At 43.4% G+C, this 12,261-nt stretch overlaps 1 protein-coding gene across 1 annotated transcript in view; it reads left to right on the top strand.

Moving 5' to 3' along the window:
• Nucleotides 1–1,094, top strand: part of ERH (ERH mRNA splicing and mitosis factor) — a 15,233-nt gene extending 14,139 nt beyond the window's left edge. The window contains exon 4 of the mRNA XM_029239770.1: nt 588–1,094. Within this exon, the coding sequence (XP_029095603.1) occupies nt 588–690 (103 nt within the window). The 3' untranslated portion in view covers nt 691–1,094. The remainder of the gene's footprint in view (nt 1–587) is intronic.
• The last annotated feature ends 11,167 nt before the right edge of the window (nt 1,095–12,261 follow it).

Here is a 12,261-nt window from a genome sequence, read left to right as displayed (position 1 = left end):
GTGTGTGTGTGTGTGTGTGTGTGTGTGTGTGTGTGTGTGTGTGTGTGGTACACGGACCTCTCACTGCTGTGGCCTCTTCCGTTAAGGAGCACAGGCTCCGGACACTCAGGCCCAGCGGGCATGGCTCATGGGCCCAGCTGCTCCGGGGCACGTGGGATCTTCCCGGTCCAGGGCACGAACCCGTGTCCCCTGCATCGGCAGGCGGATTCTCAACCACTGCGCCACCAGGGAAGCCCCAATTTTTGTTTTTTAATCACTAAAAGAACCATAAAAATAGTAACTATGTAGGAGAAAGAACACATGGTTTCTGGTCATACTTTGTCAAGAAGTAGATGTGTAACATTACACATTTAACTTAAGATCTCTAGGCCTTGGTTTCTTTTTCTGCTGTAAGATAGTACTAGGTGATCTAAACTTCATATCGCTTAAAATTCAACAGTTATGTAATCGCTCTTTTACATTTTCATTAAGCTCATGTATGAACATGTGCACATCTGTGCTATCATTGGGCAGTTATGATTTCAGGTTTTAAAAACGTGACAGTAATTGACCATTGTAACTTTGCTTATTACCTTTCTGTTCCTCAGTTACCGAGCTGATACCCAGACATACCAGCCTTATAACAAAGACTGGATTAAAGAGAAGATCTACGTGCTCCTTCGTCGACAGGCCCAACAGGCCGGGAAATAGTTGAGTTTGGAAGCGTTAGGGGGATGGGGGTGGGCTTGGAACACAGGTGTGTACAGTGTGCTGTAGTAGAAGTTTTGTATTATAGTAATCCTGTTTCCATTTTGGTACACTCTAGCCAGGATTGAATGTATTAGATAAAATAGGATCTTGTTCAATCTGAAACCCCCTTTGCCCCCTTCTCTCCACTCCTTTTTTTTTTTTACTTAAACATTTTTATGATGATTTAGGTGGCAGTTGGTTTTTGTCAGTTAATGTTGGTTCCAGTCCTTCAGACTGTTCGTATCTGCTTTATAACATTCACTGTACTAACCCTTCTTCAAATCAGGGTGGGGGTGGTTACGCGGTTTAGTTATGTCCTCAAGACAAAGTCTTAGTGAGAAACAAATAAATGTCCTTTAGTTATATTTTCCCCCTGAGTGATTTTTTTTTTTTTTTTGTCTCAACTGAATTGGATTTTCTTGCCAAAGCATTATCAGTTTCTAAACCAGTAGCCTGCTACACGGTGAATTTGAAGAAAACCTATATATGTGCTGAATTTGTTTTGCTGTGGCTTATATGAAGCTAAAGAGCTTTTACCTCATTTTCCATCCTTGTAAGTGAATCTCAGTTGTATCTCCAAGGTTTGTACCTACTGTTGATGCAAACATTATGAAGCTCTTTCTGGGGACATAGCTTATCTACAGCAGCAGCCAGGTTAATTCCTTAGCTTTGGTGATGTACTTCTTCTGGAAGGTCCTTGTGCCTTCTCATAGCCTTCAGCAGTTGAATGCTGATTACCACCCCTATATAGAAGCTATGAGGGTGAGGGAAAGACCACAGAGAAGTACAAGATAATCTTGGTTTTAGTGTAAAGATTGTGGTCACATTGTGACTTGAACATACACTACATTGTACCTCCAGTCATATATGAGAACATTCCCTGATTCTACTATTATCACGCTTCACCAATAGCAAATAATATCTTTACACACTATAAGATTGGCAGTTTTTTCGGAGGCTTCATGACTGGCCTCATATTTCCCTTGTCCCCGCCCTCACTTCCACATTAGAGCTTTAACTGTTTTGTCTTGTTTTATGCAGAATGAAATTATATGTGTAGCTTTAGTTAATATTTCACTGTGAATCAGCTAATTTTTAAAGCTGAGATGTTCTCAGGAAAAAATATAGATCCAAAAGTAAGTCAGATTGGGCTTCCCTGGTGGCACAGTGGTTAAGAATCCACCTGCCAGTGCGGGGGACATGGGTTTGAGCCCTGGTCCAGGAAGATCCCACATGCTGCGTAGCAGCTAAGCCCATGCGCCGCAACTCTGAAGCCCTTGCACCTAGAGCCCATGCTCTGCAACAAGAGAAGCCACCGCAATGAGAAGCCCGCGCACCTCAGCAAAGAGTAGCCCCCGCTCGCTGCAACTAGTTAAAGCCCACGCGCAGCAACGAAGACCCAACACAGCCAAAAATAAATAAGAATTTTTTTTAAAGCCCAACAGATTAGACACTGCAGAATAAAAGTGCGATGAACTTGAAGTTAGAGCAATAGAAACTTAAACACTGAAGCATAGGAAGAAATTGGGGGAAAAAAAGCTTCAGTGACCTGTAAGATAATAACAAATTGTCTAAAATGTATAATTGAGAGTCTCAGGAAAAAGGAGGATGTGGAGAGAACAAAATGTTGAAGAAATAATGCCAGAAATTTTCAAATTTGATGACAACTCTAAACTCAGATTCACAAAGCTCAACTAACCCTAAGTATGATAAATAAAACACATATCATAATTAAATAACTAAAAACTAGTGATAAAGAAAGAAAATCTAAACAATAAATGCTGGAGAGGGTGTGGAGAAAAGGGAACCCTCTAGCACTGTTGGTCGGAATGTAAATTGATACAGCCACTATGGAGAACAGTATGGAGTTTCCTTAAAAAGTAAAAATAGAACTACCATATGACCCAGTGATCCCACTACTGGGCATATACCCTGAGAAAACTATAATTCAAGAAGTCATGTACCACAGTGTTCATTGCAGCACTATTTACAATAACCAGGACATGGAAGCAACCTAAGTGTCCATCGATAGATGAATGGATAAAGAAGATGTGGTACGTATATACAGTGGAATATTACTCAGCCATAAAAAGAAATGAAATTGAGTTATTTATAGTGAGGTGGATGGACCTAGAGTCTGTCATACAGGGTGAAGAAAGAGAAAAACAAATACCATGTGCTAACACATATATGTGGAATCTTTAAAAAAATAAATAAATAAATGGTTCTGATGAACCTAGGGGCAGGATAGGAATAAAGATGCAGATGTAGAGAATGGACTTGAGGACACGGGGAGGGGGAAGGGTAAGCTGGGACGAAGTGAGAGAGTAGCATTGACACATATACACTACCAAATGTAAACTAGATAGCTAGTGGAAAGCAGCTGCATAGCACAGGGAGATCAGCTTGGTGCTTTGTGACCACCTAGAGGGGTGAGACAGGGAGGGTGGGAGGGAGACGCAAGAGGGAGGGGATATGGGGATATATGTATACATATAGCTGATTCACTTTGTTATACAACAAACTAACAACAGTGTAAAGCAATTATACTCCGATAAAGATGTTAAAAAAAAAAGAAAAAAAATCTTAGCAGCCAGAGGAAAAACGCAGATTGCATACAGAGGAACAAAGGTAAGAATGACAGTAGAATTCTCATCCGGAACTATACAAGCCAGAAGAATGGAATGACATTTTTTTGATGCTAAGAGAAAAAACTGTCAACCTAAGATTCTGTATTCATTGGACATATTCCAAAAAAAGGGCAAAATAAAAGATTCTTCAGACAAACAGAATCTGAGATAATTGGTTGCTAGCAAACTTGTACTACAAGAAATGTTAAAGGAAGTTCCTCAGGCAGAAGGAAAATAAAAACAAACTTGGATCTACACAACAACATGAGAAGTACCAGAAATGGTAAATATGTGGGCAAATACAATAGACTTTTTTCTCGTTTTTAAATTTTCTAGTAGATAATTTACTGTTTAAAGATGTACTGTGTGTTTGTAACATCTAGAATTAAATAACAGTTGTGTAAAGGACAGTAGGGCGAAATGGAAATACATGCTTGAGAGATTTTTAACACCAACATGAAGTGGTATAATATTTGAAGATGTACTGTGAAAAGTGAAAGATACTGTAAACCTGACTGCAATCACTTAAAAAAAAAACAACCCTCAATTCAAAAGAAGGCAGGATAATGTGGAAGCCTGGGGTTGGAGGGATTGCCATGGTAAAGCTAACTCCCTCTCACCCACATGCATTTGTTGTGGAGTATCTACTCTGTTCCAGGACCCCCAGAAGAAACAACAGGTGGTCAAATAGATAACAAATAGCAAAATGGTAGATTTAGACCCCATCATACTGGTAATTACATTAAATGTAAATGGTCTTAACCCTTAAATTTAAAGATTGGGAATGTCAGACTAGATCAATAAAGCAAGACACAACTATATGCTAAACCCACTTTAAATATAAAAGTATAAAAACAGGTTAAAAGTAAAAAGATGGGGGGGCTTCCCTGGTGGCGCAAGTGGTTGAGAGTCCGCCTGCCGATGCAGGGGACGCGGGTTCGTGCCCGGGTCCGGGAAGATCCCACATGCCACGGAGCGGCTGGGCCCTTGAGCCATGGCTGCTAAGCCTGCGCGTCCGGAGCCTGTGCTTCGCAGTGGGAGAGGCCCGCGTACCGCCAAAAAAAAAAAAAAAAAAAAAAAAGTAAAAAGATGGGGGAAAAATATGCCATGCAAACACTAAGCTTAAGAAACTGACCTATATAGTCAGTATCAGACAAAAGCAGACTTCATAATGAGGAATGTTACCAGGGATAAAGAGGGATGTTGTATAATCATAAAAGGGTAAATTTACCAAGAGACATAATCTTAAATATGCCACTCAATAATGGAACTCAAAATATATGAAGTGAAAAACTTTTCGGGAGGTTCTGATGTGCTAGCACTACCTGTCATTCTGAATGTTGCCTACCTCTTGCACCTAAATCTGCACCTAAAATGCAGATTTAGGTCAGTGGACTTTGACATTCTGCATTTTTAACAAACTTCCAGGTGCCCACACGTTGAGAGGCAAGATATCCTACACCACACTGCTTTCCAGGAGATAACATAGGAAAGTGCCTGGTGTGTGTTAGATGTATAGTAAATAGTGAATCTGATTAAACACTGTGAAGTACATAATTAGCTACAAAAGTGAACAAAGAATGATCTTAGTATAAATCTTGCCATCTAGTAGAGGGTAGACAAGAGTATAAATTTAGTACAAGAAACAATATAAAATTGTTATGGGAGGGAATTCTAGGGTGGGGGAGGGGAGAGTTAAGGTGACAAGGGATCACAGGTAACAAGCGTACTATCAAAAGGCTAACTGAGTTCTGGACTAGACACAAAGGCAAGTGAAAGATGGGCTAAGAGATAAGGAGGGGCTGAGAGACTGAAACCAGGAGGACAATTGGGAGATGGAGAGATTAGAAGAAGCTAGTTGATGGTCGGGAATTTCAGTGAAAGAAAACGTAGAGGATGATAATTTCTTAGTGATTCACTTTCCTGTCTCCACTACATAGTTTGACTTGTAAGCCTGAGCTAAGAAAGATATTTTACCTTTGGAGAAAATAGTAATCCCTTCAGCTACATTTAGAGGTCCTGTGTCAATTTACCTAGCACACTCCTTTCTGTTTTGTAATTCAGCTCTTCAACAGGATGTTCAATTTAAGGCATATTGTGAAGAGCTTGGTTTAAAAGCCTCTTCTGTGCCAGAGGTAACTTTATGCCTTTCAGGAGAGTAGGGAGAAGGCTAATGAGAACTGGTTACATCACGTAACTGAGATGGGCCCTGTGTCCTTGTCAACAGATGTTTGAATTTAAGGTCTCTGGATTGTAATTTAAGAGATATGGGGTAGATCATGGTTTCTTCCTCGGAAATCTGAGGTTGGAGGGGTTGCCATGGTGATGCTAACTCCTACCTTCACTTACTAGCATTTGTGGTGGAGTATCTACTCTGTTCCAAAACCCACCCAGGCTTGGTCAACTGTATTGCCCCCTAGTCTTTGAGGGAAAGAATATGTTTGAGTCTTTTAGTACTGCTTCAGGATGAACAGTTTGAAGAGCACCAGACAATGCTGGGCCCCTTCTCTCCAAAGTCCTGGCCATTGATTGCAGAGATTGCTTTGTCCTTGACACTGTCCGTGAACACGGAAGCCTGTTAGAAGCATGGTCACCCGCTTCCTTTCACCTACAAAGCAATTCCAGAAAGGATTACCATAATGATCTTCCCAACGATTAAGCAAATCCCAGTGGGAGGGACTTCCCTGGTGGTCCAGTGGGTAAGACTCTACACTCCCCATGCAGGGGGTCCAGGTTCAATCCCAGGTTGGGAAACTAGATCCCACATGCATGCCCAACTAAGCATTTGCATGCCGCAACAAAAGATCCCGTGTGCCACAACTAAGACCTGACGCAGCCTAAATTTAGATAGATAGATAAATAAAAAATTTAAAAATCCCAGTGGGAAGTGGCAGTTGTACTGACGGAAGGGGAGTTAGCCTCATTCTCCCTTCAGCAGAGTGTTACTAAAGGATTTGAAGGTACAGGTACTATTGAGGGCAAATGCTCTTTAGCATGAGGTCCTGATACAACGCTAAGGGATTTAAGACGGAAAGCCTTGATACCCCAGTATTTGGGGGCTTCTCTGAGCCAGACCCTCTGGGTCTATTCAAGTACTTGGTTTAAGAAATTACATCTTTCCTTCACGTAAAAGGCTGATGGTCACTACTTAAAACAGCAGAGCATTTGAGGCCTATGTGACCTGTACATGAACAGCGACCATCTCTGTAATATTGCCCAGTAATTCCAGCAACTGACCATCTTAGATAGGGGGATTCTGCATTTTGTATAAAAGATTCTGTAGCAGTGCTTCAAGGGACCACCCAGCATTGAGCCGGTGTTGGTATCAGCATGGAGCATGCTGTCCTGAGAGCCCATGGCTAGGACGGTCACTCAGGCTCCCCACGTGGACAGATTCTTCGCCCCACTGGGCTCTGACAGCCACCACCTGGCTACCCTCTGCACAGACATCTCCCCACTTAGTTCTGATTCCCACCTAGGCCACTCATGGAGAGGCCCCTCTCACTCTGCTCTTCCACAAAGATGATTTCACATGGTAAACACTTACATGACCAGCTGCCCTAATGGCTGTCATGCTGTTTACGTCCCATTTTTAGTGCCATTTTTAGTGTTTAACTTAATCCTCAAGATAAATGTAAAGCTCAGTAAGTAATAACTGTTACTACAAAACAAACTCCTAGAGTTTTGTGCACTTTTCTCTCTATATATATGGTGTAGTTTAACAAAATGTATTCCCCAGAAATATTTAATACTGTTATTAAAACAATACTTCCAGAAAGAAGTCTAAAAAATTCACGTTACCGTGAAGTTATCCCTGTACCTTAGTAGAGGCCTGGGACCCTATGGCAGCCGATCAGCCAAAGAATCTGGTTCACCTCCCAACACTTCTTGGTTCTCTAATGGGCTGTCCTTGCAGCACTGGGAAATGCCAAAAGGTCTGATAAAAATGTGAGGGCTGCTGTTTAACTTCTCTTTTAGCCTATTTCAAGAAATGTTTTAAACATACCAGAGTTGCTAAGATATTGGTGATGATCCTAGTGTGGGCACAATCTTGCTTTGCTTTGATCTTTTTCCTTTTTTGTTCCTTTGCATTTGACACATTATTCCTTGAGGGATGAAGGGTAAAGGAGATGGGAGTGCGGGAGCCCCCTTTGCTTACTAGTGTGCGATTCCATCAGTGTTAAGGAATTGTTGTGAAGTTCCTTAGGTTTGATAATGGTATTGTGCTTTTTTTTTTTAATTGTTATCTTTTGGAGCATGTACTGAAATATTTACAGATAAAATGATGTAATATCTATGATTTTTTTCAAAATAATCCAGTGGAATGATGTAGAAGAAATAAGGTTAGTCATAATTTAATAACTGTTGAAACTGGGAGATGGGCATTAATCTCTTGGCCTTTTTATATGCCTGAAATTTCTCATAATGAAAAGCTTGAAAGAAAATTGATAGCACAGTTACAATCTTGCCACTACTGTGCTAGTGGGCTATAGGTAGCTGTAATGCTGATCGTTTGTGAGGCTGGCAGTGAGCACTGGTCCCTTACCCCTGTGTAGTGCTTGGCCATTTACAGCCCCTCATGTTCACTACTCCATTCCACCTGCCCAGCTCCCTCCTCGAAACCTGAGCTCGGAAGAGGGCATGCTGAATTCTTAAAGCAGGACATATGTGGGTCACAAAAGAAGGCTTTGCCCTGCACATTTTGGCCACCGTGGCAGGAAGAGCTTACAAGGAAGCCTAGCTAGCTATGCTGTGTCAGGCTGGCGTTCCCGCAGGCCCGGGAGCAGCTTGGGATGTTTGGAGCCACTGAAGCTGCATTTCTGACACGTGTTAATGAGCTTTGCTCAGGGATGTAAACAGAGTCAGCCCTTCAAACTAAATTCTGGTGGAATTTAACAACCTTTGCTTAACCATCTCCCTAGACTGCTTCTGGGTGGACACAGAGTGTCAATCTGAAAGGGGGCATTTCCCGCCTCTGACAGCTTTCCAACACCAGTTTTTAAAAAGCTGCCAACTACACCCAGCCTGAGTGTGGGTATTTGCACTTGACACATTGTTCCTGTTAGAGGAAAGCAAATGTGCTTTCTGAATACCCAGTTTCAAACTTTCCTCGACAGCCTCCATAATCTTCCCCAGTCTGGCTGGGTGTAAGCTGTCATACCGGGGACGCTGGAGAATCATGCTGGGAGTCAGAAGGACTCGTTAGGCTGACACTGGACAGCTGATTTTTGCCATGCTAATTTTAGACCATTCCTAATCAAGGACCACCAGGTCCCAAGGCAGTTGTGGTCATTGCCTATTTGCCAAATTAGGTCTTTCTCTAACCGAGTAAATAGACTTTGAGTACGTATAGCTGCGTCCCTCAGTTACATGGTCAGAGCTAAGGAGGCCAATGACAGAGATGAACTCATGTAGACAGGTTAACATCTCTGTTCCCTAAGACTAGCCACTCCTTGAAAACACATGCCAGTAATTCAAAACCAAACTCATCACCCTTCCCCTTGACCCCATCCAAAGCAGCATTTCCTGTCTTGAATAGGACTGCAAGCCAGCCATTCAAGCCTGAGACCAGAGTACGATTTATTTCTCCCTCTTTCTCATTTTCTGTATCCTATCAGTCAGCAAGTCTTGCTTTTCCTTTGTCTCCCTGCCTTCATTCATTCATTTCCACTACTGTGCGCCAGACACAGGGTTAACGTCTGGGGATAGAATGATGAATAAGATAGCCCTATGTGACCCCTGCTTTCAGTTCTTATACGTTCTCCTATTTGGGCCCTAATCACCATTCCCAGTGCCCTAGGTCTGCCCTAAGTCAGCTCTCAGCTGTCTCACTCCAAGTTTCCTAACTCGCCTGCCTCAGTGTGACTCTGCACCAGTCAGTTGTCTTCTTTCTTGTTACAAATGACAAAAACCCACCTGAATTACCTTAGGCAAAACCAGAGGAGGTGCCGTTTATTGACTTGTATAACCTAACTACGGGAATGGCCGGAGCACAAGTGAATCTCAGGGTCAGATTCAACCAGAAACACGGACAATCAGGAAAGCCTGCTATTTCCAGTCTCTGCTTCCCTTTCAGTGTCAGCTTCATTCCTCCCACAGACCAGCTTCTACTTGGTGGGGACCATGGCTGTCCACAGTCTTCAAGCTTCACCACTTTAGAAAGATTTCTTCTTCTGGTTGAGTGCACAAATCGCAAGGAAATGTTCAGGTTGCCCCAGTTTGGGTCACGTAGCCTAAGGAAGAGGTGGGGTCTGTGTGGTAGACAGCCCCTTAAATGGCCCCCCATGATCCCCACCTCGTGGTAGTCGTGCCCTTGAGTAAACCCCTACTCTTAAGTGAGGGCTGGACTTATTAATGATGCTCTTCTAATAAAAAGGATACAGCTGAAGTGATGGACTCTCACTTATATTAAGTTATGAAAAGGCTGTGGCTGCCATCTTAGGCACACTCTCTCTCTCTCTCTCTCTCTCGGGCTGTTCACTTGGGGGGCAGCCAGCTGCCATGTTGTGAGACAGCCCTGTGGAGAAGCCCTCATGAGTGGGCTTGGAAGCAGATCATCAGAGGCCTGCCAGCAGCCATGTGAGTGAGCTTGGAAGTGAATTCTCTAGGCCTGGTTGAGCTTTGAGATGCTTGCAGCCCTGGCTGACACCCTGACTGCAACCTCATGATGTCCCTGAGCCAGAACCGTCAGCTAATCCGTTCCTGGATCCCAGATCTACAGAAACTGTGAGATAATAAATATGAGTTGTTTTCAGTCACTAAATTGTGAGGTTATTTGGTACACAGTGATAGATAACTAATGCAGTCTCTAACAAAATGGAAGCCTCTATTCAAGCCACAAGAGAAGGCGCATTTCCCAGGAAAAGGAGGGGGCCGTTCTGCTGATAAAAGAACAGCTTCTACCACTACTCTCTCCTAGTCTATCCTCTTTCTTGCTGTGGAAGAGAGATTTTTCTATAATGAAAGTCATTTTCCTGCTTAAGATTCTTAAAGCTGTCTATGACTCTTAAAATAAAGTCCAAGTTTTTAGCCTGATGCCCAAGGCTTTTTATGATGAGCACCTTGCCACCTGTCAAACTTAGCTCCCACCACACTTCTTACGGTCCCTTGAGTACACCACGTCACCTCTGGCTTGCCTTTGCACAAGCCCTTCCTCTTATGATCATGTCCACAAGGCCCACACACTCTAACCCCTAATCACAGGTTAAGGCTTGACTCAGTATCACCACCTCCAGGAAGCCTTCCCTGATCACCTGATCCCTCCAGTCCTCTATCTTCTGAGCTCTAGTAGCATCCTCTGTCATGGTTCTTTTTTTTTTGCAGTACGCGGGCCTCTCACTGTTGTGGCCTCTCCCGTTGCGGAGCACAGGCTCCAGACGCGCAGGCTCAGCGGCCATGGCTCACGGGCCCAGCCGCTCCGCGGCACGTGGGATCTTCCCGGACCGGGGCAAGAACCCGTATCCCCTGCATCGGCAGGTGGACTCTCAACCACTGCGCCACCAGGGAAGCCCTGTCATGGTTCTTAATCCCACTGTGTGGAATTGTTGGTGTGATTGTCCACCTCCCTCGATATTCTCTGCTCTTTGAAGGAGGAACCAAATCTTTCATATTGGAATCCCTAGTTCCTTCTAAATAATATCAATAGGTTCTCAAGATGTTGATTAATTAATCCATTAGCTAATTAATTGAGTTATGGTATCAAGGAGTTACTCTCACCTGCACTTGCCTATTAATCTGGTTCCATTATAAAAGAGTGTAGGCCTCGGGGGTCAACTTCATTTTATTACCTCAACTAGGGTTCATAAGTGAATGAAATAGACACAATCCCAATCCATGATACCTTCATGATGCTTACAGTCAAAAGTAAAACTAGTGTGGTTACGACGACCTCCCTGGAGGTCCAGTGGTTAAGATTCCACCATTCCCTTTCAGGGCACAGGCTTAATCCCTGGTCAGGGAACTAACATCCTGCATGCCGCTTGGCACGGCAAAAAAAAAAAAAAGCAAAACACACACACACACACACACACACACACACACAAAACTAATGTGGTTACTATTATGAAGGAAACCATTAGGTTTTTTTGAGAGAGAATAATATTTTGAGTTATTGGAGCTTGCAGAGGCAGAGGCCCCAATAAGCCTTGACATTAAGCTGAGATTTGAAAAATGAGAAGGAGCCAGCCAGCCAGAGTGGGGGAGAAGCATGTTACAGGCAGAGGATCTGCTGTGCAAAGGCCCTAAGCGGGGAAGAGGTTGGTACATTTGAGGAATTCAGAGAAGACTGGCACAGTGACGGCAAGGGGGAGCAGAACAAAATGAGGATGGACAGGTAGGCGGGGAGCAGAGCTCAGGACTCTAGCTCACCACACAGGAAACCCCAGTACGGAGGCACCCGCCCAGCTGTGCGGTTCTTTCGTTCTGGCCAAGGGCGTCTCCCGCGAGGCCTTGCACTCACTACTCCCTCTGCCCAAATGCTCTTCCCCAGACAGTCCTCTCCTAGCACTCAGGTCTTGCATCAGTTCCAATTCCTGCCCCATCTGAAGTTAGCCCTTACCTTCCTAGTAACTCAGTCACATAGGCACCATTTACTTTCTGCATAACACCTATTAGTATCTCAGAATAATCTGGTACATCTTGTGGGTTACTTTTTTTTCTCTCCCTCTAGAATATATGCTCCATATCAGGACCTTGTAGGTATTGCTCACTGCTATATCCCCTGTGCCTAGAGCACTGCTTGGTATGTAGTAGTAGGTGAGTATTTATTGTTCATTCAGTTAGCCAACAGTTTTTTGTTTTTTTTTAAATTTTATTTATTTATTTTTGGGTGTGTTGGGTCTTCGTTTCTATGTGAGGGCTTTCTCTAGTTGTGGCAAACGGGGTCCACTCTTCATCGTGGTGT

The sequence above is a fragment of the Monodon monoceros genome, unplaced genomic scaffold, assembly GCF_005190385.1.
Source record: "Monodon monoceros isolate NGI ecotype Baffin Bay Population unplaced genomic scaffold, NGI_Narwhal_1 Super_Scaffold_21, whole genome shotgun sequence".
Lineage (NCBI taxonomy): Eukaryota > Metazoa > Chordata > Mammalia > Artiodactyla > Monodontidae > Monodon > Monodon monoceros.
This window is presented reverse-complemented; position numbering and strand designations above follow the sequence as displayed.